The following is a 27328-nucleotide window of genomic DNA, read 5'->3' as shown; positions in this document are numbered from 1 at the left end:
TTGTATGAATACAAATTGATTAATTGCAATTTGAAGATTAACCTTTTGGTGCTGGAAATTTATTAAGAGCATATCTCACTATTTTCTGTTTTTTTTTTTATAGACTCCACAATTTATTGATCACTCACAAATGTAATTAGTGGAATAATTAAATAGTAAAAATAATCATTAGTTGCAGTCCGGGTAGCCACACAGCTACCAGTAGATACTACACAATGGTTTACAGTAGTTAATGGGGAAATACACACAATACTTAAAGGAATATTCAATATCAAGATATGACTAAAATTGAAAATCACATTAAAAACCCAATGAATTCTTTCACTTCTTCATATTCATCACATCTAACCAAACTCTTCACATATAAAATATAATCTGTAACCTGGAATCTTTCATTTGGACTACAGACTTGTGTAAAATAACACAATCTGTTGATATGAAACCAATATGATTCCTCTGAAAGTCAATAACAATAAAACTGAATTATTTACCACTGCTGCACTAATCCCAAACTGCTTCTAGCTGAATATCTATCTCTTGCTCTGTGTATTTCTCCTCCTCCTCTTCTGATCTATCATATAATCAGTTTTATTGTAGACGAGTGGCTCGCCCCCTCCTTTTCCCCACCTCCTCTCTCTCGGTGCTTCTCCTTGTGTAAACCTCCCTCCCTCCCTGAGCCATGTGAGATCTGAGCACATGGCTAGCACAAGCCTGGTGACGTCACCGTCGCCCACCCACTCCGATCTGCTCTGCACCTCTAGACTGCGGAGAGACAGTGATAGGTGCCGGGTACAGCAGCGTTACCATGGAGGAGGTGCCGATTTGTGCCAGCTGTATCCGATTTGCTTTGTCTTTTAGAACCCCGTCTGTCTCAACCTTTTCTTCTCTACACCTCGGTCCTGCTCGACCTGTTTCTCCCCACTGTCTCCTGGTAACCATTGCAACAGGCAGCAAGTGGCCAGGCCACTGTAGTCTGGTTGTGTGTGTGTGTGTGTGTGTGTGTGTGTGTGTGTGTGTGTGTGTGTGTGTGTGTGTGTGTGTGTGTGTGTGTGTGTGTGTGCGAGCGAGCGAGCGAGCGATGTAAAAAAACAATAAAATTCTTGTTATATTGGTCTTTTGTCAATGGTTATGCTGATGTGAGCTTTCAGCATTTCCTTCCCTTCCTGTCACAGACTTGTTGTCTGTCTTATCCTCATATCAACTGTGTGAAACTCACACGTCCACACAGATGTGTGATTAAGACACCTTCTTCAGGCCAAATATTAATTTTCACCTCATTTCTCTTAGGGAGGACATCTTGGAAGAGGAAGGATAAAGGAGGTATAGATGAAACAGGGGGAGGAGGGGTAAAGGAGGGAATGGTGTCGAGGGAGCGATTGATGAAGGAGAAAGAGAGAGGGTGTGTAGAGGAGGATGTGTGTGTGTGTGTGTGGGGGGGGGTGATCTGAAGCACCCGACTGGCAACCAACCAGTCACATCACTCCTTTTATGTAATTACCTCCATGCTTCACCCAATTAGATAGCTCCTTGTGTGTTTTTTTTTTTTTTTATATACAAACTGCTGCTCAAGCAGCCACATCCTCATGGATGAGGTTGCCAAGGAAACTGCTATGGGTGACAGCTGTTTCCTTGGTGATGTGCTGCAGGCCTAATGGTGTCTGGGTTTTAAGACCTTTGACGGGATGTTCATGGATGCACATGTAGCACATAAACAAGCAGTTGTAGCTCCTCTGTTGCCAGTTTGAGATAGAGTGTGTGTGTGTGTGTGTGTGTGTGTGTGTCAGTAGTGTCATGCTCCGTATTGAACCCTTGTAGAGGCACAATATTCATTATTCAGTGAGTGTGCATACAATAGATCAGACATGAATAACCTTTTAGGTAAATGTGACACGGCCTTGATCTGATTCGCTGTCGTTTCCAAACCTCCCTGTCACTGATGACCTCACAGTTCACCGGGTCTAGACTGATCGCTGTGAGTTTGGATTGGGAGCGGTGAGGTCATCACATGCCTGCAGAGAGTAAACAGCTGAAGTGAGTCTTCTGTAGTGGGGTCATGTGTCCTCCATGTGCTTATTTAATGTCCCCGGTCCCGCATCTTCGTCCTTAACTTTCTCTTTTGGTTGCACCAGTAGGAGAGGAGACTGTTTACTAACAGGTCCCAAATTTATGTTGAGCATTCAACAGCTGGATATTTATTTCTGCTAATGCAGTGACGTAACCAGTAAAAGCTTACCAGCATTTGAATGGTTTCTGTTTCTGGTAACCAATATAATGCATTAGCCCGTCCTTTCCCACCTCCTAACGCCCTTCTTTACCCCCCCCCCCCCCCCCCCCCCCCCACACACACACACACACACACACACACACACACACACACACACACACACACACACACACACACACACCCCCTCCCTCTCTCTCTCCCTCCTCCTCTCTTCCCCTCATTCCTCCCTAGTAATCTGTTAATGTCCTTATCCTGTCCTACTGTTTGGTGCTCATGCATCAGCTGACCCACACAGAAACTGGGTCACAAGGAACGCATGCTGGGACCGGAAGGGCTCTTTATAAATCTTTCTGTTTTGTTTTCTGTCTTTTTGTGTCTGTCTTCCTTGTTATATTTGTAAATCTATAAAAACACACATGCGGCTCTGCGCATGACAGCGCTGTGCTCAGAATTAATTGTAATGACTGTAATGTTCAGGCTAAAGTAATCAATTCACATCAGACTTGGTTGGGATGGTGGCAAACTTGAGTGATTGGTGGTAATAAGACGTGACAGGACGATTACTTCTGCTCTGACCCCGTCGTCTGGAAAAACAAGCATGATATCGACGAAATGGGAGGAGCTTAGGTAGATTATCCCCAACAAAAGCAGCGTGAACATGCTTGAATTTGCATGCGTGGCTTCCTTCTAGTGTATGAAACTGAGAGAGCGTGGGGAACATTTTGTTTCAGGATTGTGCAAGCTGGGAAAAATGTGGGAGTGGCCGAGAGTGCACAGACCAACAAAAAATGCAATGACAGTTTTTTTAAATATTTAAAACTACTTCTGGCATCATAACCTGAACGTAAGGTACATTCTAGTAGTAATAATGGCCTCGGACAGAACACGTTATTTATTTCTCTTCCCTCTGTTTTTTATTACCCTGTTTCCCTGTTTTATAATCTGCTCCTGTTTTCCATGTTAATTTGCTGTTGCTGGTGTTAGCTATTAATGCAAACTCACACTAATATTCCAACACTGTTTCATATTAACACATGGCCAGTATTTCAGTGGGCATAATCCCTCTACTCCCATCAAAGGCTTTTATTGAAAATGTCTGCAAACTACTTAAATGGCTTCTAACACCGAAGGAAAAACACAACAAATGAACAGAACAAATTATGTGAGTGAGGACTAATTTATTGTTAGAGAGAAACTCACAGCATGACTGTTGTTGTGCTGATGAAAATAATGCTGTGGAAATCAATATTATGCAGAACTTGGATGATAATATGAACCATTGTGACAGCCTTTTATTTGAGAATTGATACAGTTTCAATTTCTTAATTACACTATGATTGTCTCTGAGAATTATTCTCCAGTGTTTTCAGATGTGCTAGTGATGCTAATCTTCCGTGTCGTCTGTATCTCCTCTGGTAGACTTTGAAGCGTAAGGAGAAGGAGTATGAGCATGAGATGGAGCGTTTGGCCAGAGAGAAGATCGCTACGCAGCAGCGGCTGGCCGAGTTGAAGAACGAGCTCAGTCAATGCATGGACGTTATGGAGATCGACCGAGTCCTCCGTCAGACCATCCAGCCGGAGGACGACCAGGCCTCCACGTCCACCGCCTCAGGTACAGGGATGAGATGCAGCGACTCGAAGAAGAGATGCACTGATCAATCTCGTATATCAGATCTTTTTTTTTTTTTGCCCAGTAAAATTTACACACATGTGCTGCATGATGGTTTTACTACGCACACACATATTTACATAAGCATTCATGTACACACTCTGTTTGCGGGATGTTTCCATGCTGACTAACGGTTTTCTCTCTGGTCCACAGAAGGAGAAGACAACTTTGATCAGGACATCGACGAGGACGTCCTTGCTCCTCCCGTTCTCGCGTCCCTCCCCAAACCGACACCTCCCATCTTACAAGCCCAGCCGCTCCTCAACCATCACCTGTCGATCCAGCACACCACCCTGCCTCTTTCTGGAGTCCTGAACGTGCCCTCCTCCTCCGCTCCCCCTCACACCATCGCTCCGGCCCCGGGTCCGCCCCCTCCGCAGCCTGCCCATCCCATTCACCCCCCGGCGATGCAGATGCAGTCCACTGTGATCGCTCACGCTGCCGTGTCCCACCCATCGGTCATCCAGGCTGTCAATCACAGCCTGCCAGCGAGTCACAAGCATCTAACGCACATCGCCCCATCGCCCGGCCCCATCTCCTCCATCCATCAGTCGATGGCGGCGGCACCGGCTGCCGCCGCTCACCAGCCGATGGCCGCCCAGCCCATCGGACACATCACCGTCCACCCGGTGGCTCATCTTGGAGGCCCACTCCAATCCCACCTCCCGACTCTCTACCCCCAGGGCGTGTCTGTCTCCCAGCCCACCATGGTGGGCCACATCACTCACACCTTCACCCATCACGCCCTGCCGCACGTCCAGGCCAATCCTCAAGCCAACACTAACGGAGCCCAGATGAACAGCCAGGGGAGCCCGTCGCTAGGGAAACCCACCGCCGTGCTGGCCCCCCACCCTCAGCTGGTCGGACAAGCTGCCGTCCTCAACCCTGTCACCATGGTTACAGTCCCAACCTTCCCCGTCGGCACACTCAAACTGGCCTGAAGGTAAAACATAACATAGATGTGGGACTGTCGGTTGAAGGAGAGAAAGATTCAGAACTTCTGGATGCGTTTTTTACACTCCTATCAATAATCAACTGCAGAGAATCTCTGGCAGACAAAATTGACAAAAGAAAAACATCAGTTGTTTTTTGGACAACTTGTGATGGGAAATCTCCAGAGATATTTTGGTCACAGCTCTGTTAGTTTGTGAACAATAACATTAAAGCAGTCAGTGGGTCAGGCCATTGTTTGTGAAAAAATAAGACATTTGTCTGCGCTGCAAAGACAGGAACTCTGTTTTTACCTTCCTTCCTACTTCTCTCCTTCCTTTCCTTTCCTTTTCTCCCCTCCTTCCTTTACAACCAGAAGCACTAACATAATAAGCTCAGTTCACACTCAGGCATCAAGGATTTACCTTAACTATTCATCCACTCATCGAGGGAAAGAGAGTTGTTTGCCGTTAGACTGTCGGTGGTTCAATATGTGCCCATTTTTTATACTCGTAATCATGACGTCACGTGGAATAGTGTCACTGATGTGTTTGAGAGCAGAGGGAGCTCCGTGGTCTCACGGATCCTAATGAATTACAGACCACTGTAAAGTAGCTCACGTTACATAGTTGAGCTAAAGCGTTGTCAGTTTCTGATGCAGTTCTTAAATTTTTTCACATCACTGTTTACTCATGTATATTGCATCCAGTTCTTGCTCCTCGAAGTGACTGTTAAACCTTCTCCATTTACCTCCAAATCAAGGTTCCTTGCCACTCCACTTGGCACCAAACACCTTGCAAATAGTTTAAGAAAAAGACTGAACAGTGCAATAATAAAACCAGATCTGCAGTTTAAGAAAAAAAAAAAACCTCATCGAGTTTGGTCACATGTGTCCCATTCAACAATGGAGTTTTTTTTATCCACTACGTCTCTGTTATTAAATACGGAGCAGCTCCAGAGATGAGGGGCAGGGTTAAAGGGGAAGAATTTGGGCAATGATTGCTTGGTTTGCTTAACATACAGAAGCATACCGGCCTGTTGACGACTTAAGAGTTTAGGATGAAAAAGTAATGAATACAGTCAGTTGAAATATGCATTGTTTTAGACTGTTTTGACACGATGCTGAACAAGACTCTACATTATCCCAAATGCCTCAAATTTCTACTCCTGTACAGCTGCTCTCAAAACGTTCAGTGACAGGTGTTCCTGTAGGGCCACGGTCCTCTTCACTCTAATGCAACAGCTCCCTCTGCTGCCTCATCCCAGACCTCACCCTGATGTTACACACACACACACACACACACACACACACACACACACACACACACACACACACACACACACACACACACACACACCCCTGCGGCACAACACAAACTTCCTGCACAGGATTTTAAAATCTACGATGAGACGTGTTGAGTGTAAGAGTTCCCTCTTTACCTTGAAAGAAAAGAAAAAAATCTTAACTCAAGAAGTTTCGTCCTGCATTATATCCCGTACGGTCGCCTGAGTAACTCAAACTACTGAGAAGATTGTGAGGTGTGAATGAAACTCCAGAAGGGCAGTAAATGGACCTTGAGTTAAGATTTGTATTTGTCAAACAAGGTGAGATGCATTTGTCTCATTAAACAATTGGGATACAGCACAAACAAAATGTTAAAAAGACTGGAAAAAGTATCGTTTTCAGGCCTAAAATCAGTTTACATATTGCAGTTTTGTGAAGAATAATTTGGCAGCGAAATGACATTTCTTTTTGACAACAAATGATACGAAACATTACGCCAAATCCTTTGAAGAATATCTGTTTCAAAATGTTTCCATTACAAAAAGGAAAATGTGTTGTGACACCCACTTTTCTTTTGTCTGTGTCTTCTGTGTGTGTGTGTGTGTGTGTGTGTGTGTGTGTGTGTGTGTGTGTGTGTGTGTGTGTGTGTGTGTGTGTGTGTGTGTGTGTGTGTGTGTGTGTGTTCATGTGCACACACTCAAAACGTTCATGGCCTCACAGCCTTCTTGCCAGCCTATACATGTCACACCATGAAATCTCCCATCGTTGTATGTGTTCGTAGTCAACGTCGCCTCTTCTGCTGTTTCTGTATGTTATGTCTGTATACGTGACTATTCAATATGTTTTATAATCTGTACTATAGTTAATCCTACTGTACCTGTAGCATGGCTCCGTTTATTGGTTCTACAGTTTGCCCCCTGTGCATGATTGTGTGTGTGTGTGTGTGTGTGTGTGTGTGTGTGTGTGTGTGTGTGTGTGTGTCAAGCAAGATATTTTTTTACACAGAGGCAATTTATGGTATGAGCCTGTTTGAATGCTATCGTGTGTGCCTATACTCAGTTTTCCTGAACACTGTGACAACTCCGGCAAAACACGAACACATTGAGCGAATGGAAGAGACAAAGATTTACTGTCATGATTGTTTCTTTTTTTTTAGTTTTTAAATTTTCCATTTTGTGAGTTTGACTGAGATGTGGAGTGGAAAAAGTAAAAAATCAAAAAAAGTTCTTTTCTTGATAACATGTCTAATATTCGATTTGACTTTTTTGTAATATTTGTATTTACGTATGAAAGATTTGTGAATTTGTGATGGTATGCACGTTTTGGCATATGAGTGTATGCATCTTAAAATTTTAAATGCTCGTTTCTTTTTTGTTTTGCATGTAGATTGCCCTTTAGTTTTTTTTGTTTAAATGTTTTTTGTTTTTCTGTTTATTTTTGGGACCATGTACAATACTGTATAACGTGGGCAGGATCTTGGACCTCATGCTACATTGATATTATATATGAATATAAAAACATGTTTTCCCTATGGAGAAAGTTTTAAGTTATATATCGCCTGTACACTTTGGGCTGCCTTTTAGATCTAACTGTCCACTGTTTAAGATAACAATGATGATAATGAATAAAACATATTAATGATGAAGAATTATGCTGATGAAATAATAAAGATTCTTAATAAATCTTATTACATTTACAACACATGTTGCTCCTGTATTTATTAGTCTTGTGTGAAAATAGACAAACTGCAGTTAGAAAGCTTTTTTAAAATATTTTTTTACTTTAAAAATGTTAAATTAATAATACAAAAAGATAGAAAATACAGTTGCCTCACAGGTAATAAACATGAAAAATGCTGTTTACAAATTCAAAACCCAACTTCAACATGACTACAAAGACCCCTAGATTACATCCTTATCAAGGTTACTACTCAAGTTGCAGTCCTGGAACACATTAATGGAATAAAAGGTAATTATTGTCTCCGGATGAAGCCATTTGATGATCGTCATCTTAGGATGAAGAAAATCACAGAATCGATCCACCTGAGAGTCAGTGTGACCTGCTGAAGTCTGGAACATGCATCTCCTGGCTGCAGGTAAGCAAACGTGCAGGAGTTCGAGAGGCTGCATCTTTATACTTACAGCCGGAGTATAAAGTTTACTTCTTTTTTTTGGGGGGGGGGGGCAGCCATCAGACAAGGACCTCAACATTGCTACTTTTATTTTCATACAAGTTCCATCTCTTTTTGCTCGTCATGCATTGTAGACGGGGCTTCCTCTGTGTTCTTGGGCGCTCCTCGTTCATCTCCTCCTCCTCAGAAACCACCTCTCTGGCTGTGCTGCATGTGCTCCTGGACCCTCTCCAGCACCTCCTGCATCCTCCTCAGCTACAGGGGGGGATAAATGAGGTGAGTGGTGATAACTTCACTGTGACCGAGTGAATGAACGAGTGAGCGGGCGAGAGAAACGTACCTCTTCGTCTTTCTCAAATAGGAGTCTTTCCGTTTGAGAGTCGGGGGGAGGCAGCGGCAGAGGAAAATCTGCCTCGCTCTGCTCTCCATGCTTCTCACGCAAACTAAGACCCATATTCACACAAAGAAGAACACAACCTGCGTGAGCATCCGACTCAATCATCACAGAAAATATCAGTGTGCTGCATGGATTTATTCTTTTTTAAAGAGCCTATATTGTATTTAAAACAAACCCCAACAATGTAAAAGGTAAGTGTGTGAAATAATCATCAGGACTCATGTTAAACTAATGGTTGCCCACAAATAAGCAACTTTTATTGACTCATCAAAGAATTTCAATCCACGGTGTCCACGCGCATCCTGACTCCACACACCTGCGTTTCTTCTCCTGCACCACCATGCGCGTCATATTCTGAATGCACTGGGCTCTGTAGTTTTCATAGTGTGTCTCCCCCGTCACATCCTTCAGATCCTGCATGTGCGTCCTCACCAGCATGTTCCTCAGCAGCAGGAAGTCAGAGTGAGCCGGGTTCTCCACTGACCATGCAACGACACCGTGACACAAGATCAGACTGTTTTTATCTTTTCTATCAAATAGAACAAAAGTCATGTAACAAAAACTGACCACCCAAGTACAAAATGTCCAAAGACACTGTAAACGCTGACTAAGAGAAAAGAGGAATTACAAATAAATCTGGAAAACATTTAAAAGAATTAAAAACGGTTTGTGTGTATTGCCTTCTACCACACCCCAGGGATAGACACGACCCCTGAACTTGCGACCCTCACTCTCCGCCTGCACATTACTCCCAATTACTGCAAATGGGATGCTGTCCTGCAGAGAGAATCAAAAACAAGGGGCTGTCGGTCTTAACCTGGATGAGACGGCACTTTTAAACGACGCAAAATTAAGAGTAATGAAGAACCTTGAGTATCTGGTCCTGTCTTTTAAAGTCTTCGTCCTCATCTGAATCACACTCAGGAAACTGGTAGATGTTGATCCCAAACTGCCCGATCTCCTCTCTGATCTAGAGTACGTGACCACATTGAAACAATAAAGCTTGAGGAGAAGTAGACAGAAATGAAAAATAAAACCTCAATTATGTGTGTGTTTAATGATTTCACACCTTCAGCTTCTTTCTGTCGACCTCCGCTTGTGTCAGGCTGTCGGCTTTGGCCACAACAGGAACTATGTTCACTTTGTTATGCAAAGCCTTCATGCACGCCACATCCAGAGGTCGAAGACTGATGTTACAAAAAAAAACATGTGTATGTTAGTGCACATAAGAAAGAACATGCAAAAAAGATCTCCAACAACTTTTAGGTGAGGCTGTTGCAATACTTTTAGCCTCGTGGGCAGAAGTAAAAACATGTCGTCAGCGTACCCGTGGCCAATTGGAGAGATGAAGTAAAGGCAGCAGTGGACTCTGTTGTCCTGGATGTTCCGTCTGTTCAACCCGCTCTCGTCTCTGAAGTACTGCTCAAACTGCTGGTCGATGTAGTCTTCTATTGGATTCCAGCTGATGCAGACATACAATATATGTGAGTAAAACAACAACAACTCTGGCGGATAGCTGACAGTTTAAAATATGATGCCGTGAGTTGCAGTCTGGTTCATTGTCACGGGGCCTGTCTTTGCCACCAGAACAGTGTCACGTCCGGGTCAAGCTGCTTTGACTTTGAAGGAGGAGAAAAATGCCGCAGCCGCACGTTGATGACCCCCACCTTTCTGTGTCGTTGACAGCGTCTCCAAACCCCGGTGTGTCTATGATGGTGAGGCTCACTTTGATCCCTTTCTCTTCAATGCTAATGGTGTGTTTCACAATGTCGACTGTTTGATCAATCCGTTCTGCGAACACATACAAGTGCAAAATAACTAAATCTATGCAGGCAACGAGTTGTGTGCAAAACATGCACAAGAGCACACGCACGCCTCAGGGCCAGAGGAGAAAAGTAGCAGCATCAACATTTGCACAAAAGAAATGACAGCTAACAAAGTCTTTTTTTCCTCAAAACACAACGTGAGCCAAGTGTAAATAAATAATAGAACTAATCTCACCTTGTGCATTGGGAACCTTCCTGTCTTGGTAGAGGTCCGTGAGGAACAAACTGTTGATTAGTGTGGATTTACCGAGGCCAGACTCCCCTACAGAGAGAAAGACACAACCCAGAGCTCTTGAAGTAGCATGAGTAATATACCACATCCAAGTGTGCAATGTCTGTATTCCTCTGAAGGATTTACTTCAACAAAGTCACAAAAGAGATCATCAAAATAGAAAGCGCTTCTTCACACATAAAACAAGATGACATGTAGAAATCAGAGCAGGTATGTCTGTAATCTACACCGATGAACACATTTCTTAGCATTGTATCAGTTAATTTAACATCCGCTCTGATGTTATCAGCTGGAACTTCTAGATGTTTGTATATGGCGGTGTGATTTGCAGTGTGCAATACAATCGCCATTATAGGAGAGATGTTACATTCTGTCACGATAGCAGCCTGTTAAAGGTTCCCAGTTAGCAGACATATGGGAGGACTCACCCGCCACCAGAAGTGTAAATGCAAATCCTTTCTTCACCGTCTTTCTATGGACCTGGTTGGGCAACGTGGCGAAACCCACATACTCTTTGTCCTGATCCTGCAGAATGAAAACACAAACGGAATATGTGCATATTGTTTATAAGGATTAAGAGAGTGAGTACTAATGCTACTTTACGTTACAGTCATGGTAACAACCATCACTGATCTGCAAGGCATCATGGGGCCAGACCACTTAAGTCTGGTCTCATACCTGTTAACCACGTCAATATGCAGCACTGATTTGATCATGAAAGTTAGTGTCTGACATTCGTAACTAACTTAATATTTCATTTATGTTGATAGTGCAGCTGCAAAGGGTTTTCCAAACAGTTTAGAAATATACTAGGACTTAAAAATTTGGTACACGATTCTGAACTCCATAGTGGGAGTTAAGAATCATCGTGTACAAAGTTAGGAAATGTATAAAACTAGGACTGTCCTCGACAAAAGAAATTCTAAGTTTACAAACACTCACACAATTTTGTTGACTAATCCATAGCCTGATTTATAGACAGATCTGTAAAACTGAGTTTCTCCACAAAGAATCATGCAAAACCACCAGACAAAAGATTACTAATCGACTAAAGCAATCTTATCCGACTACGACCAAAACAACTAGTTAATGGACTAAGAGTGGGGAGCCATATTTAAAACAGAAATTATGTAATTAGGGGCTTCTTCTGACAGGTTCTGGCATACAGAAACCCACCTCTGGAGAGTCATAAGGGTCAAAGCGTCCCCAGGGGCTGTGTGGACGTGACGCCGGGCTGAGTGGACAGTCCATAGACACCTGAGAGATGAGCTGCCTCCTCAGCGCCAAGAGCTGAAGATCTGCGTTTGGTCCCACACGACTTGGTCTATGGGGGACTGTCGGAGAGCCAGCAGGGTTGCAGAAGACGGCACGGGGCAGAGGGGGAGTCCCGGGGAGGCTGGTGAGTCCGTTAGTTGCTGTACCAGTTCCCTCCACGTCACGGTGGACTGGTGCCTGGTGGTCCGGTGTCTGGTGCTGGTCGCCAGGCTGAGAGATGGGAGGCAGATCCCTCATGGCGAAAGGAAACTGAGTGTCCTCCTGGTCCTCAATGGACAAACTGGACAACTGTGACATGAGGCATATTATGGATTTTCTCAAAGTCTCAAAAAATATAGTATCGCTTTTAATCAAAACTAAAAAGGGGAGTAAAAGACAGTCAGAGAGCTAAAAAGAGCACAGAAACCTTACAATATGTAGTTAATTAATTCAGTAATCACAGGAAGTTATGACTACATTACAGTTAGGGCTCTTAGTCAATAAACAAACAAATCAAGATTTTGGCAGTTCTATTTCAATTGGAAGTCCTTTCCCCCTCAACTGAAATGTAATAATCTTTAATCTATGTTTGTATAGCATCATTGGTATGACAAACTGACGAACAGTCACTGTCATGCTCTCTGAATACATAGAATAATAAGTCTTCTGTGTCTTTTGTTGTAGTGGATATCCTTTCTTCACTGATTAGTCCTGACTTGTGATCCCATTATATCATTACAGAGGCCTTCATCCATCTGTCCAGGCAGGGTGTGTTGACCAACAACACACCGTCTGGAGTTGGAGGTTAGTAAACACTAGTGTCAAACTGGATATACTGACTAGAGTGAAGTAGTAGTTTTAAAAATCCTACTCGCTTTCATGAGCGGTTGGCACAGCCGAGACTCCACACCTGCTTTACAGGAGACGCACATTTCATGGCTCACATAGATAATGCTGTTGAGGTCCAAAGACAGCACAACAACATGGCCCACGGTGCTGCTGGCCTGATCAGGGTTTGTCTGCCATCCCTCTACCTGTCAGCTCTCATTACCCACAAAGCTTTGCAGCAGGCTTAACCCAGCTTCTAATGCTGTGACAGGATGGGGGTTGGAGATTTAACTCTTAAACACACACACACACACACACACACACACACACACACACACACACACACACACACACACACACACACTACAAACACTATCATTAAAGACTATTCTACAATCGTCTCCTACCTCCTTTTCTGAGAAAGTTGCATCTTTTTTGAGCAGAGGATAGAAAATATAAAAGGGAAAACATTTAATGTTTGTAAAAAAAAAGACAATACAAATCCATTGAGACTTGTATAAGCTGGATAATGAGTAGAAGAGTATGGCTGTTGGTCCAAGTGAAATAAATAAGTAAGTAGCTTTATGACACCCTCCTGCTATCAATACTCAAGACAAAATGCACACACTGTAAACTAGTAGAACACAACACAGAGTGGCTTATAACAGCATTTTCTCCCATTGTTTACATCACACACATCATCCTCCTGATGCAAATGATGCATTATAATTACTATACTTGAATAAGGGGCAAAATAATACAAGTGCCATACAAAATAGCTAAAAAAAACAACCTCTGGCTGCTGTTGGATGACTAATCAATATTGCAGAAACTATCGGTTATTGTAAAAATAAATCAGTAAAGCAACCTAGATGTGTTACAGACGAAGTTACCTTTCTTAATGCTGCTGCGGAACCTGACTGGAGATGACATGTGCTGCATGATGCTGCCGGCTTCTCAAACTGTCCCCAAAAAAACACGATGTGAGTGATACCGAAAGACCAAACAATACTAGAACCAATACAATGCGATGAGGCATGTGGTGTGCGTGAGGTCGTGCACACGCACTGATCTCCGGGTGCAGTCCGCTTTCACGTTAAGTACGAGAGAGAGAGAGAGAGAGAGAGAGAGAGAGAGAGAGAGAGAGAGAGAGAGAGAGAGAGAGAGAGAGAGAGAGAGAGAGAGAGAGAGAGAGAGAAGGTGGAGCCTCAGTTGACCGCAGTACTAACAGCTGGTGATAAGACTTCAGTGCAGGATGCTAACAGCTAGCTACTACTACTACTACTACTACTACTGACAATAATAATGATTACAGAAATACAAATAACTGATATTACTTGATTTTTCATGATTCTGGTCAAAATTATGCTAGCTGTTATAAAAATGTTCAAATGTGTAAAAAATATTTAGTGTGCCTCTGCTATCATGTTGGCTAGCATTAGCTAGCTAGCTAGCCCCGGTTCGACTCTATAAGATTAACCTCACCTCTCCCTGGCTCCCTGAAGTTTCGTACATGGCTAAGCATGGAGTGTCGATGTAGACAATCCAAAAATTAGTCTCATGGTAATATATATATTTAAAAGAGTCCATCGAAACTTTTAAACCACACTTTGATCTGTATACGCTAGTCAATTTCTCCACTGTCCGCCTGTGTGATGAGTATTTTTCAGACACGTTAGCTCTTAGCAACGTTTGTACCGTTGGCAACGTAAACTATTAACGTTAAGTGTATACACATATTTTATATTATATGTACATTCTTGTATTTTATTTATTGAAATTTCCGTTACATCCCAACAGTAATCAATAATTTAAATGTTCAGACAAAAAAAAAAAAAAATCCAGTAACGTTTGTTGCTGCCGAGTGAGATGATTGACAGGTTCTGTCTACTTGCGCCGCGCGCACTTTACCCGCGCACTCATTGCGCGTCACCGGAGTCTTCAACTCGCTGCCAGTTTGACAGCTGAGAGAACTGCGTGAGTACTAACAATAGCCATGATCGTTTTTTACGTTAATTGTTTTATGTAAACATTCATAATGATACGTTTGGGTTTATTCGTTTGGATATTTTTGTAAATCTAGCTAACTCTTGTTGGTTTCTTCAACGTTACCTACCCAAGCTCATTATTATGTTAATGCCCATATTGGTGTCATAACTTTTCAAATATTTGGGGACATTTTATTTTGTATTGGCAACATTGTTCTTGTAATTGAATTGAATTGCCGCTAATGGTCTCAAAGTCTAGTGTGGAACACCGGAGCCCCCCAGGGCTGTGTGCTCAGCCCGTTCCTGTTCTCGCTCTACACCCACGACTGCCACCACAAGCATGGAGAGAACTCTGTGGTGAAGTTTGCCACCTGCTGCTCAGCGTCAGTAACACCAAGGAGCTGATTGTTGATTTTAGAAAAAAGGGAGGCGAAGACGCACAACCCAGTCTACATCGGTGGAGCAAGTTAGCAGCTTTAAGTTCCTGGTAATCAGCATCACAAACAACCTGACAAGGTCCTCACACATCTCCATCCTGGTGAAGAAAGCTCATAAACGGCTGTATTGCTTAAGGAAACTTAAGAAGGCAAAAGTCCTGTGCCAAGTTCTTGTCAACTTTTACAGAGGAGCAATAGAAAGCCTCCTGACTGCAAACATTACAAACTGGCATGGGATGTGCACGGCCCAGGACAGGAGGGCTCCACAGCTTCAATTTAATAAGCTTAAATTTTTTTCAGAGCCACCTGTCAAGCCCACAGGAGGTGAGTGTGTGATTCCGGTCCATTCATAGTTAAGTATACTTTTAAATGTGTTGATGTCACTAGCGTTATACTCTTAAGTTACCATTTATGTAAAATATCATAATACCAAAAATGTGTGGACACTTCAGCATTAGTAAATTGTTAAATTATAAAGAATAGCCCTAGAAAAGATGTGTGTGTGTGTATATATATATATATATATATATATATATATATATATATATATATATATATATTTACCAAGGTGATTCAATGGTAGTGATTTCAGTTTAGTCATACAAATTTATATTTCTCTTTATTAAGTTGTAAGTTGTACATTTATATGTTCTCTGCTCAGCATGTTAAATGTGGGCGGAAACATTTCAAAAGAAAATACTAAAGGCATTCTCTTAAATACTTGACCCATGCAGTGTAGCTGTAAGTATAAAGTGCCATATGTTTCACAGCTTCTGGACAAAGTTGACACCGGAGCCCAACCGATACATTGGCCGACCAATTTTTACCAACATCATCACAGATGTTGGCTGATAAGTAAAGATAAACTGTAGCACTGAAATGCCAAAGATATGATATGAGGTAATTTATAAACAGTGTTTTCATTACGTAGTCTGTCCACCAGAGCGCACTAAAAACGTTACGGAATTATAGGAATCCTTGTAAAAAATGCTTGTTTCTTTTGTGTCTTATGTTAATTAATAACTACCGGCCAATGTACTGCAATTTAATTAATATCAAACAATAAAATGTCAATATGGATATCAACTAAATCCAGTATTGGTGGGGCTCTTGTTGAAACATCATAAACTGGTTCACAGAGCAATATGAGGCAAATGTAACGTGCTAGGCAGTTTTCATCAAGCAGAAGACAAATATGAACTGCTTTTCATGCAAAATGTCCCATATGAATCTCATTGTTATGCCTCTGCAGGTTCTCCGCGCATTAATCCTCCACACACCTTTTTATGAAACTTTCACTTCTCTCCCAGTTGTTTAAAAAGGCACAAAATGTCTTCATAAATAGTTTTCTCCCTCAAAAATGTGCTGCGCAGTCAGAGAAAAGAGCTGTCCTCTGTGGATCTGTCCCACAGCACTCTGCATGTCCTCCTGGTTCTGTTGTAATGGCCTAGCAGCGAGTTGTTGACCTGTAGCGTCTGTAAGGGCTCGTCCTCGGCTTTTGGTTGTCCTGATGGGTTACTGCATTCATAGGTTTCAGACCCATTCTCGCCTGGGTCCATGCTCGTCGACCTGTAACAAGTCAGGCCATGTGTGTGTTGCTCTTCGTCCGAATGGCTTTCAGGTAGGCCATTTTTGTTTTGGATATGAGTGAGGTGATTAGGCTTTATGTGGTTGTTCGCATCGTCCGAATGCCGCGTGGGGTCGGAGCTCTGTCTTTGTGGCTGTGAGATGTGGGTTTGTTCATGTGAATCCAGGGTCTTGTCCTGGTTGTGAGAGTGGTTTTGATGGTTGTGGTTCTGCCAGAAGGCTCTGCGGTGCTGCTCTAACTCAGAGAGCAGAGGCAGGCCGATGTCCAGGTGCATCAGCAGGTTCTCAAACCACTCCTGCAGCTTCGAAAAGGAAGGACTGAAAGACAAAGAGTTGCAGTGATTAAAGGCTGTAGAGCTTTACATGCTCTACTGCAGTAATGCATTGATTATATATTTAGCGGACAATTCTGCACTGTATTAGTTTAGTTTGTTTGTGTAATGCATTGCTTAGAGTATTCACCGTTTGTGTACAGTACATGGGCTCATACATTGTGATACAGTAGTACACTGTACATCAACTCACCAGAAAGCAACCTCAAGACTTTCTGACTGTTGTGGTAACAGATTGGCAATTTCCTTGAAAGCATTATACTACCAACCACAGCATTACCGCTCTAAATGAAGTGCCTATTAGTTTCATTTGGAGTAGTGGTAGTTGTGTTGACTGAAACTGAACCGGAATGTACTGTGTGTAATGTAATGTAATTGTGTTGAATTTGTGCAGTCGTACCGTTGATCAGCATCCATGTCACAGCAGAGGACAGCCAGGGGCAGGAAGGCCGGGGGGCAGCGTGGAGAGAGGTACTGCTGCAGGAAGCCGGCTACATTTAGCCCAAAGTCATTGGACCGGGGAAGGTAGTCAGGGTCAGCATTCACTCGACCTATAATCTATAGAGAGACAGAGGTACATACTCTGCTTTATATTGATATGTTATCGATAACGTGATATGAGACTAGATATCGTCTTAGATTTTGGATATCATATAATTATTGTCTATTGGTTGTGAAGGCTGCATTACAGTAAAGTGATATAATTTTCTGATATATCTTTACTTATCCAGCTGTTTTATTATTTGCCTTTACCCAATTAGTCATTACATCAACATTACTGATGATTATTTATCAAAAATCCAATTTTGTAAATATTTTGCGAAAGCACTAATAGTCAAATCTACAATATAACGATATAGAGGTATTTGGTAAAAATAAAATCATGATATTTGATTTTATCCATATCACCTAGCCCTATGCAGGTTTGTTTGTTTTGACATTTATAGAACATTTTAACACCACTTTTAGGAATATTTGTCGTTGCCCAGATGTTCTTACCTCACATATCATGATACCAAAGGAGAAGACGTCCACCCGCTCGTCATAGCTTTTCCCTGAGAGGGGCAGAGGAAAGATTGGAAAATATGAGCCACATCTTTACTGGCCCATGGTGGAGATGTAGAGATTATGTTTTCAGTGTATTCATATTAAACCTGCAACTAGACCTCAGAATAATTTCAGGTCACACACTTGGCCCTTATTTGCACATTTTGCTATCTTGCACTACTTCTGGCATCAAGAGGCAAGTGAGGTTAGTCAGTTCTGCTTTGAAACGTCACTTAGAGTATTTATACTTTGTTCAAGTCATCATGATGTACAGCACTTGAGAAAATCATTTCTGTACACTTTTTCATTCTTTGGAAAGCAACATTTATTGTAGCAAGGTAAATCTTACTCCTACACCGTGAGGTCTGACATGAATCAAAAGTCCTTTACTCATAATCAGAAGTATTGTACTTGTGCCATTTGCCATATTTTAGCTGGTATAAATAAGGTAATTAGGCTTACAATTATTTTTCCAAGCATCTCCTCTATTATAGAATTAGGAAAATGTAGTCCAGGACCTCCAGGCTACCAAAGGTGTTAGAATTAGTTACATCATACTCTTTGCCTTCACTACAAACAAGCCTCTGTCCGATTGGTTCAAGTTCAGAGATTGCTATAACTGATGGCCTGGAACCTTGTGCACTCACCGTGGATCATCTCAGGGGCCATCCAGTAGGGGTTTCCTACCACGGTGTAGCGCTTCCTCCGGTCAGGCCTGCGGAGGTCTGACAGTGTCCCCTTTGCAGGTCGTTCCATCGAGGATGTTGTGGTCTGATTCCTCTCCTTTAATACCAGCCTGGCTAGTCCAAAGTCTGCCACCACCACAGACTGGTTCTAAACAAGGAGAGAGAGAAATGTTAGGAGCATTTATATTGTTATGTTGGTCTGTTTTTGTTTAAAAGTGTAGCAGGAGTGTGAAGTATCAATCATGTATGCAACAATGATTAAGTATTAAGTGAAAACTATACAGTAGGAAGAGTTTGATAATTTTAGTTTTGAGTTTTAGATTTATAATTTGAAAACATAATGAAATACAGACGCTAGCTTCAGCTGGGAAGTGGTCTTGTTGTTGATGTTACAACATTTTAATGATATTGAAATCAATCATCCAAATAATCAAACAACTTTAACAAACAAAAGTTACATGTAGGTTTAATAATTAAGAAATAAACATTCAAATAACTATTACCCCACAGTGTTGAGGTGTTTCATCAATATGCTGATTGCTTCATTACATTTCATAAAATTGTAAACTTACTGTGAACAAACAAAACTAGGGTTAGCCTTTGATAGCCAACTTCATTTTGGAAGATTTGTAGTAATTTGTGATGGGTTTGTGCATCCTACAGTGAAGCTATCTGATGTTAGCTGATGTGTGTGATGGAACCACTTGTTTACCTCTCTAACCAGGCAGTTGTGTGAATTTAGGTCTCGGTGGATAACATTCATGGAGTGTAGATATGCCTTTAGAAGGAGAGATGTTATATAGATTAGGGGAAGTTGGTACTATAGATTAAAGAATGGATTTTGGATATTAATGTTGAAAGACTCACCATTCCAGCTGCAATGTCTTTGGCATAACCCACTCTTGTACTCCAGGGGAAATCCTCATCCTACAATAAACAGAGTGTGATCGACATACTGTGCCCGTGTGCTTTGACAGGCCTTATGGAGTTTTTAACTTACCATTTTTACGATGGTCTCTCGGAGAGTTCCTCCCTGGATGTATTCAGAGACAAAGTTTATTCGTTTGTCTTTATAAAACAGTCCAATGAACTTGAGGACATTGGGATGGTCCAGACAGCGCATCACTTTCACCTGTACAAATAGAGAGGAAGAGTGGTTAAACAAATGCTTCATGGCATTGCAGCAGCAGGGAAATCACAGGTAATAGTGACATTACATTACAGTCATTTAGCAGACGCTTTTATCCAAAGCGACTTACAATAAGTGCATTCAACATAGGTATTCAAGAGAACTACTAGTCACCAGAAGTCATAAGTGCATCTCCTTTTCCAAACAAGCATCTAAGAGCATGAAGCAGAGCATAACTCAGAGCCAAAGTACAGTACAGAAACAAGAAAAACAGTTAGTGCTATAAGTAATACGAATACAAGAAGTGCAACAAGCTAGTATGAATACAATAAGTGCTAAGTGGAAGGCTCAGGGTAGCACTTCCTGAAGAGGTGGGTTTTCAGCCTGCGCCGAAAGGTGGGCAGCGACTCCGCTGTCCTGACGTCAGTGGGAAGTTCATTCCACCACTGTGGGACCAGGACAGAAAACAGCCGTGACAACCAATCGCCCCGAGGCAGCAGAGCAAAGTGGTCGGGCGGGGGTGTAGGGCTTGACCATGGTCTGGAGATAGGAAGGAGCTGTTCCTTTCACTGCCCTGTAGGCTAGCACCAGAGTCTTAAACTGGATGCGAGCTCTTACAGGGAGTCAGTGTAGAGTGACCTCGTAACCCTGATGATAAGATGGGGTTAAAACTGTGCTAGCAAAAAATACAGCTTTCTCCCATAGCGAAGAGCACTTATCTTAACTTTGACCTGTTCATTCTTTAGGAGTCCCCTAAATGACCAGCAGCGGGGTTGGTAGACAGGTTACCTTCCTGCTCTGATGACCATTTACCTCCTTTAAGAAAGTCTTATGGGTCTCTTCGTCGAAGCGTATCAACTCTTTCATCACCATCACCTCCCCTGTCTCCTGATGCGTTACCTTGATAACAACAGGTTGATCACAATGCTGATTAAAATCAATCATACAGAATAACTGCTGCCTGGGTGTAGAGTTGTGAAGAATGGAGGGAAATGTAACAGTGGTACCTTGACAGCCTGTCCAAAGAAGCCCTTGCCAAGCACTTCTCCGTGGATGAGATCCGAAGGTCTGAAGATGCGATGGGTCCGATCTCCGGCATCCGCACGGAGAGACTCTGAGCGAACCATGTCTCTCCTCTGAGATAACAGCGACAGTGCCCCGGAGGACAGAGGACACTTATCGATACTACAGCTGCGCCTGAGAAAGAAAAGAATGACTCAGACAGAGAGAAAGAATAAGAGTAAGAAAGCAAAGTAAGCCAAGAGTCGGCGCTTACAGAATATGTCTGGATCGCATTCCCATGGTTCCCTTGTGCTGAGGAGGGGAGAGGCTCATGCTGATTCGTCCATCTGTCTCCTCCCCTGGACTGGGCTCTTCCTCCAGACTTGGGAGTTTGTGGGTCGAAGAAAGCTTGTCCTGGACACAAAGGTCAGGACAGCTGATGTCGTCCTGGGGATCGTTTGAGAGAAGGAGTTCATCGGGAGGCTGTGGGTTGTGTTCAATGGTCAGCTGCAGTGGTCGGCTTGTGTCCTGGATCACACAGTTTATCTAGAGGAAAGCATATCGTGTTGACCTTTGGTGACGTCTTAGTTTTTCCGGTTTAATTGTTACGGGGGTTTTTTTGTGGATGTTATGGTATTATGGCACGGTGGAATCGTTGGGTAGTTTGAGGCCTACCTCGTCTGGGGTAATTTGGTGGACAGGGATGCCGTTGACCTCAAGTACTCGGTCCCCATTGTGGACAGAGGACAGCAGGTCAGGGCTGAGGGCAGCTGTGTCTAACCTGAGGGAGACAGACGATGAGTTAACGGCTGCAGGAAAGGTGGGGGAAGACAAAACGAGCCTGGGTTGTTGGCTCCGACGAGCACGAACTAAATGCAAAGTCCACTCTTGGCCATGTCTCGGATTCAGAGACTCACCCTGTCACAGTGACAAGAGGGCCTTTCTCTTGGCAGAGGTCAGTGGTGAGAGTCAGGGCTCGTCGGCCACCTGCACGGGGAGGTAGAGACACCAGCGCCACCGTGTGGGGACTCTTGGCAAGTGGAGAAGCTGACCTCGCAGCTGAAACTACACCCTGACAGAAACAGTGGCCGCTGCAGAATGGACAAATCAAGAGATGGAATAAAGGAGAATCAGAATCATACATCTTTACATAGTTTACCAAACATGATACCTTTTTTTTCACAGATTTTTTTTGGGCTTAGAAAATTCAGCAAAGAACTTAATTTCTTTCCTTTCAGACTTACCAGTAGAGTTTGGTGCGTTCGACGAGCGTGTAAGAGTCTCCATCTCCAATAAACATTTCACAGCTCATACAAGTGAAGCATTCAGGGTGGTACTTTTGCTCTCCGGCAACCTGTTTAGGCAGTGTGGTAAAACACATTGCAGAAGCCAATGTCATAATAGTGTTTTATACAGAAGATGATAGTTTGGTGGGGTAGGTACCAAATGCAGCTCTGAATAATAATTAAAAAAAAAGAAGTTATTTCTATGCATTCTTTTAACAGGGCATTGTAGTGTCAGGATGTTTTCAGAGGATATCCTCTGGTGTGAGTGTTGAAAGACAAAATGCATTTACTTTCATACCAGGAAGAAACCAAGACACAGGAAGGCTTTGAATTCATGAATAGTTGGCGTATAATGCTAAGATTCGGTATTTCTTGTTACGGAGATTATTTCCGTACTTCTGTCTGTGAATATTATATAATACACATTTTGATATTTGTATGGCTACGTCTCAGTTGGAACAACCGGTGGCTTTGAATGATCAATAAAGCAGCTATTTTTAAACCAGCACTCTAACTATCAATCAATTTGTTATTGGCTGACTACAAAATGTTTTGGAGCGAGTAAGCAGAAAAACAGACAGGAGGATTATATGCTAGGTGGCTTTGGCTTGGGACTGTTGGTTTGGTCTTTAACTGCAATGTCGTGACTAATTAAAATGACATGTTTGTAAGCATCACAGAAATAGGGAAGTACTGGTTCGGAAATTAGTCTTTCCTCTTATGTAGTCTAAGAAGTGCATGTACAGGAAAATGTATGACCTGCACAGACAAAAACAAGCAACAGTTTTACTGTGCTCTGTATACTATGAGTGATAGTATAATTGCTTTGTGGTACAAAGCCTTAACCCTCTCTTTTTATTATCTAGCATATTCCATAATAAGAATAGTTCCTATTAATTGAAGCCCTGATTTGAGGTGTTTTCAGTGATTATCATGGTACCATAATGAGTCCTGTGGCGATGGTCTCTTTGCAGCCGTGGCAGTGCTCTCCATAGCGGGCCCAGTAGTGCTTCTTACAGTAGAGCTGTGCCTCTCTCTCATAGTACCAGTGAGACAGGATGCAGCCACATTCACAACACCTGGAGAGAAGTGTGAAACAGGGAAGAGAGAGAGAGAGTAGGATGTGGAAACAAGAGAAAATGGAGATTTAGAGCAGATGTAAGATGATTCTTCAGAGGTGTGTAGAAGCAAAGTAATGTGAGCCTCATCAGCGATGGAACACGTGAGACGTGAGAGGAAAGTGGACCTCTGAGATCGTCACACACGGGGTCAGGTGCAACACTTTCAGGCCAGTTGGACCGTAAGTTATCATCTTCAGTGTCGCCTCTTTTTTTTTAACACACAGTCATGTTCACTGTCACCGATACGCATCTATTTTCCTCTCTTGACTTCTTTGACCCCTTGCTTGTGTTGAATGACAATGTGACTCTTTTATTCGTCACAAAGTTTAGCCTAAATACAGTCAATGTCCCAGCAGGTATTGTGTTGAAATTATGCATGATACAGAGCCTTGCAAAAGTATTCACCCCCTTGGTGTTTTTCCTATTTTGGAATTAAAATTGATATTTTTTTGACTGCCAACACAAAGTAGTGAAAAAGCAAAATGAAACAAAAACAAACTAACTGATAACTGGTGCGTGTTAATGTATCCACTCCCTTTGCTATGAAGCCCCTAAATAAGATTGGGTGCTACCAATTACCTTCAAAAGTCACATGATTAATTAATTACAGTCCACCTGTGTGCAATCTGATTGTCACATGACCTAATGGAGCACCATTATATACCAAAAGGTATGTGGGAGACTCCAAATGTGTTATCTTATTGTTTAGTTTTTTCATTCTGGTCACTCGTATAAAGCCCAGCTCTGTGGAGAGTACAGCTTAGGCAGGTTGGTTGTGGTGCCATATTCTTCCCATTTTGTATTAAAGGATTTAATAGTGCTTCTTTAAATTATGTGACACTTAGATTGCACACAATAAAAAAAAGGGGGGTGACCGTAAGGGGGGGTGACCGTGGCTAAGTGGAGAGCAGGGCCGCCCTTCAATCAGAGGGTCGGCGGTTCGATCCCCAGCTCCTGCTCCGCTAGTCTCATGTCAATGTGTCTTTGAATGTCAATTGCTCTTTGAGCAAGACACTTAACCCCAAAATTGCTCCATAGCTGCGTCTACAGTAGATAGATACTGAATTGTAAGTCGCTTTGGATAAAAGCATCTGCTAAATGACCGTAATGTAATGTAAGGCACCATACACTGTGACAGAGAGCACATTCAGCCAGATACCAAACTAATACTGCTTCTTACAAAAGGACTACTCATGTAGGGTCACTGGTCTGTCACATGTCTTCACTCCAAGGGCACACCCACGCAAAGATTGCAAAAGAGAGCTAAACAAAGTGAAAACATTGCAGCAGTTTAAAAAGCTATTGTTGCTTAAATGCAGCACAGCATGTTCACTTTCAGTCCTTTAAAAACTGAAAACAGAAACTGCCAGTGGCATCCTGGGCCGAAACTGAATGAAGAATAATACCTTTACACAACAAAAACCTGCTTCCTTATCTCTTCAATGCAACCGCTTTAGTGGGAAGTGACTTCCTGGACAGAGTACCGCCCCATGTTTCCTCTCTCCCAACCTCAACTGTAAATGCCATGCTGTCCTCACAATAGAGAATGAAAAGGTTGCCTTTCTATTGAGAATAAAGCAGTTGGAGAGTTTCCTTCCATGTACAGTGACGACGTTTCACTGTGATCAATCATATTATTTTATTTGGTAGTCTTAGATCTTGGAACACAACTTAAAGTAGTGAATGATCCTACATCTACTACTAACTTTCGTGCTAATCAGTAATTGGTGTGGATTTGTATTGTGAACAAACACATCAAACACATCACTTCTTCTGGTAGAGATTGTAAATACTTTATTTAACTGGGAATAGGATCACTTTTAAGTTTGTTAATAGAGACAACAACATGGTCATGTATGGTTACTTGATATTGAATTGTAGATTCACTGCTGCAGCTCATATTGAGTAGGACTTGAGTAGTTAAAGAGGTTCTACTCCTAACAGATACTAGATTTGCTGGGGAAACAGTGCACTATGGGAAGTACAGTTAGAGATCTATTACATCTGACTCTGAATTTTTGCTGAGGAGATAATTAAGTAATAAAACCTTATCAGACAGCTGCAGGTTTTTTTTTCGACCCTCTGTCTTTGTTCTTCTGCTGGCAACGGATGTGGAGCCTCCCAGCTTCGCATCTGCGATTTCCACCTTAACATCTGGTCATTTATCCTCCTCTCTGTTTCTTACTACCCATCTCCTCACATTACTCTGTTTGACAATAATACCTTCACCTGGCTTGTGCTGCATCTTACGCTTATCTTTAGCCATTCATAAATCTCCTGAGATGTGTTCCTGTGTCACTAATACTGCCAGCACCTGTTGTACATATAACAAACATGTTGTGATGTCAGGACATTAACGTAGGTCAAATGTTAAGAATCTGATGACGTATTTTCCTGCTAGGGTTTCCTCCATGTTCTGTCTGTGTCGCCCTGCTGGATTTCCTTTTAAATAACAGTAGATATTAAGAGGTAACATTTGTGTGTTTGGGTGTTACAGGGATACTGTCTCAATGGTGTTATGTATGCAGTATTATGCATGCATCTTTTGATATAGACCTGAGGAAGAGTAGGTAGAACAAACAGGGATCCACAAAAACAACCATTTTTTTACTTATGGATTGTACGGTAGGCTGCTTGGATACCTGGCAAGGCAACATATTTGCCTGTTATTGTTTTGGTTTTATTACTCATACACATACTCATAGTTGATGTGAAAGTAGACAGAATATAGAAGCACCACAGGTTACTCATGTGTCTGTTTGTCACAGCAGAGTTGTTTTTGAGGAAGTATCGCAGATGTTGAACTACAATTTGCTTAGATATTCTGTGTTTCACTTTTGCTCACGCTTTCACACTCTTTCTCTTCTTTCTCTCACTGGCACAAACACATCGCAGCAAATTGATGGCAGTCTCTCTTACCGTCCTTTCATTCCTCTTCGAAACCTTTGGTCCCGTCGTGACATTCTGCCCCGTCGGTTCGCCGATAGACGACTCTCTCTTAGGAACAATCCGCCCAGTTACGAAAGGAGCTTTATAGTTGCATGTGGTCATGAGCGGATCCTTCATTTATTCTGTGGCAGCAGGCGTTGTCTTTTTTTTTTTTTACTCTGTCTCTCTCTCTCTCTCTCCCTGTGCTCAGAGGCTTCCTGTGCATAGGAGTTCACTCTCTAATGAGCAGAGTAGCTGTGTGAGAAAAAACTCTGACCTACTGACACCAGCTGGCCAGTCTCCCTCTGCTGGCTGCCAAGAAATAGACATATCCCAGTATAGAAGTTCTTCTCCACAGTCCCTCTCCTGTTACTCCCAGTATGTAGACCTCTGCACGATACAGTTACGCTCCTCGGCGGAGTCCACAGAGTGTGGAGCAAGATGGGGGTTTATATGAGTTCAGTGTGTTTTTCTCAGAAGTGGCGAGCTTGTGTGTGTTTTGAAACAAGCTCTGTTCCCATCAGCGCAGACATAATCTCTTTATGAATGCTCCAATTACTGCACTGCCCTGATCCTACAGTAAAGCACTCTATTCATTACACACAACCAACAAAAAGGGAGAATTCAGTTAATTAGGGAAAGAAAAACAATACTGTATGATACCCTCCGATTATTCACGTGAGTGTGGCTCTGCTGCTGTTGATTTGGCTTTAAGATAATAAGATGTCAGAGGAATGAGCAAACAAAAATGACACCACTGTAGATTTCTTATTTTGTCTTTTGTTTCAAAGTACATTTTCTAGAATGAGTCCAGTTTAGTTTACATCTCCAGACTGTAATTCATAATAGTAGTATTCCTGCAAATATGATAATGCAAATAATGTGATGATCAGGTCTGTTCTTTGTTTTATGTCTTCTATGATCTATTCTTAACTTGTTATGCTTGTTTCACTCATTGGTCTATGCTATAGACTTAATACGCTGTAGTGTGCACTATTAGCTGAGTCAC

The 27328-nt window shown here is 42.4% G+C and overlaps 3 protein-coding genes across 4 annotated transcripts in view; 1 reads left to right on the top strand and 2 right to left on the bottom strand.

The window, feature by feature from the left end:
* Nucleotides 1-7809, top strand: part of mntb (MAX network transcriptional repressor b) — a 13068-nt gene extending 5259 nt beyond the window's left edge. The window contains exons 5-7 of one of the 2 annotated variants that reach the window (XM_068716094.1): nucleotides 1288-1320; nucleotides 3644-3836; nucleotides 4047-7809. In XM_068716094.1, the coding sequence (XP_068572195.1) occupies nucleotides 1288-1320; nucleotides 3644-3836; nucleotides 4047-4834 (1014 nt within the window). In that variant the 3' untranslated portion in view covers nucleotides 4835-7809. The remainder of the gene's footprint in view (nucleotides 1-1287; nucleotides 1321-3643; nucleotides 3837-4046) is intronic. The other variant, XM_068716095.1, reaches the window with a different exon arrangement.
* Nucleotides 7810-7943: 134 nt separating this feature from the next.
* LOC137876748 (septin-5-like) lies at nucleotides 7944-13739 on the bottom strand. The gene is made up of 12 exons (XM_068716547.1): nucleotides 13670-13739; nucleotides 11871-12257; nucleotides 11123-11219; nucleotides 10638-10724; nucleotides 10304-10427; nucleotides 9964-10098; nucleotides 9706-9823; nucleotides 9505-9606; nucleotides 9329-9413; nucleotides 8953-9115; nucleotides 8580-8682; nucleotides 7944-8494 (listed from the first exon to the last, which is right to left on the bottom strand). Exons 2-12 carry the CDS (start codon nucleotides 12204-12206, stop codon nucleotides 8423-8425), a joined length of 1422 nt encoding a protein of 473 aa, XP_068572648.1. The 5' UTR covers nucleotides 12207-12257; nucleotides 13670-13739; the 3' UTR covers nucleotides 7944-8422.
* Nucleotides 13740-15809: 2070 nt separating this feature from the next.
* Nucleotides 15810-26678, bottom strand: LOC137876485 (LIM domain kinase 1-like). The gene is made up of 15 exons (XM_068716093.1): nucleotides 26311-26678; nucleotides 23211-23349; nucleotides 22229-22338; nucleotides 21902-22075; nucleotides 21660-21765; nucleotides 21259-21530; nucleotides 20990-21179; nucleotides 20796-20882; nucleotides 19854-19985; nucleotides 19721-19780; nucleotides 19566-19631; nucleotides 18815-19001; nucleotides 18120-18175; nucleotides 17521-17678; nucleotides 15810-17106 (listed from the first exon to the last, which is right to left on the bottom strand). Exons 1-15 carry the CDS (start codon nucleotides 26352-26354, stop codon nucleotides 16575-16577), a joined length of 2313 nt encoding a protein of 770 aa, XP_068572194.1. The 5' UTR covers nucleotides 26355-26678; the 3' UTR covers nucleotides 15810-16574.
* Nucleotides 26679-27328: the final 650 nt, after the last annotated feature.

The sequence above is a fragment of the Cebidichthys violaceus genome, unplaced genomic scaffold, assembly GCF_023349555.1.
Source record: "Cebidichthys violaceus isolate CVI_PGR_0920_01 unplaced genomic scaffold, fCebVio1.0.p SCAF_20, whole genome shotgun sequence".
NCBI classification, from domain to species: domain Eukaryota; kingdom Metazoa; phylum Chordata; class Actinopteri; order Perciformes; family Stichaeidae; genus Cebidichthys; species Cebidichthys violaceus.
This window is presented reverse-complemented; position numbering and strand designations above follow the sequence as displayed.

What these genes read in the sequence shown, in the direction of transcription:
- LOC137876485 (XM_068716093.1), bottom strand. Translation starts at nt 26,354, where the DNA reads ATGTCACGACGGGACCAAAGGTTTCGAAGAGGAATGAAAGGACG. An exon ending in CGAAGAGGAATGAAAGGACG is followed by an intron (nt 23,350 to 26,310) that starts GTAAGAGAGACT and finishes ACTTCTCTCCAG; the next exon opens with GTGTTGTGAATGTGGCTGCA. An exon ending in ACCAAATTACCCCAGACGAG is followed by an intron (nt 21,531 to 21,659) that starts GTAGGCCTCAAA and finishes GCTTTCCTCTAG; the next exon opens with ATAAACTGTGTGATCCAGGA.
- LOC137876748 (XM_068716547.1), bottom strand. Translation starts at nt 12,206, where the DNA reads ATGAGGGATCTGCCTCCCATCTCTCAGCCTGGCGACCAGCACCAGACA. An exon ending in GTGCAGGAGAAGAAACGCAG is followed by an intron (nt 8,683 to 8,952) that starts GTGTGTGGAGTC and finishes TATGGGTCTTAG; the next exon opens with TTTGCGTGAGAAGCATGGAG. An exon ending in TATTTGAGAAAGACGAAGAG is followed by an intron (nt 8,495 to 8,579) that starts GTACGTTTCTCT and finishes CCCCCCCTGTAG; the next exon opens with CTGAGGAGGATGCAGGAGGT.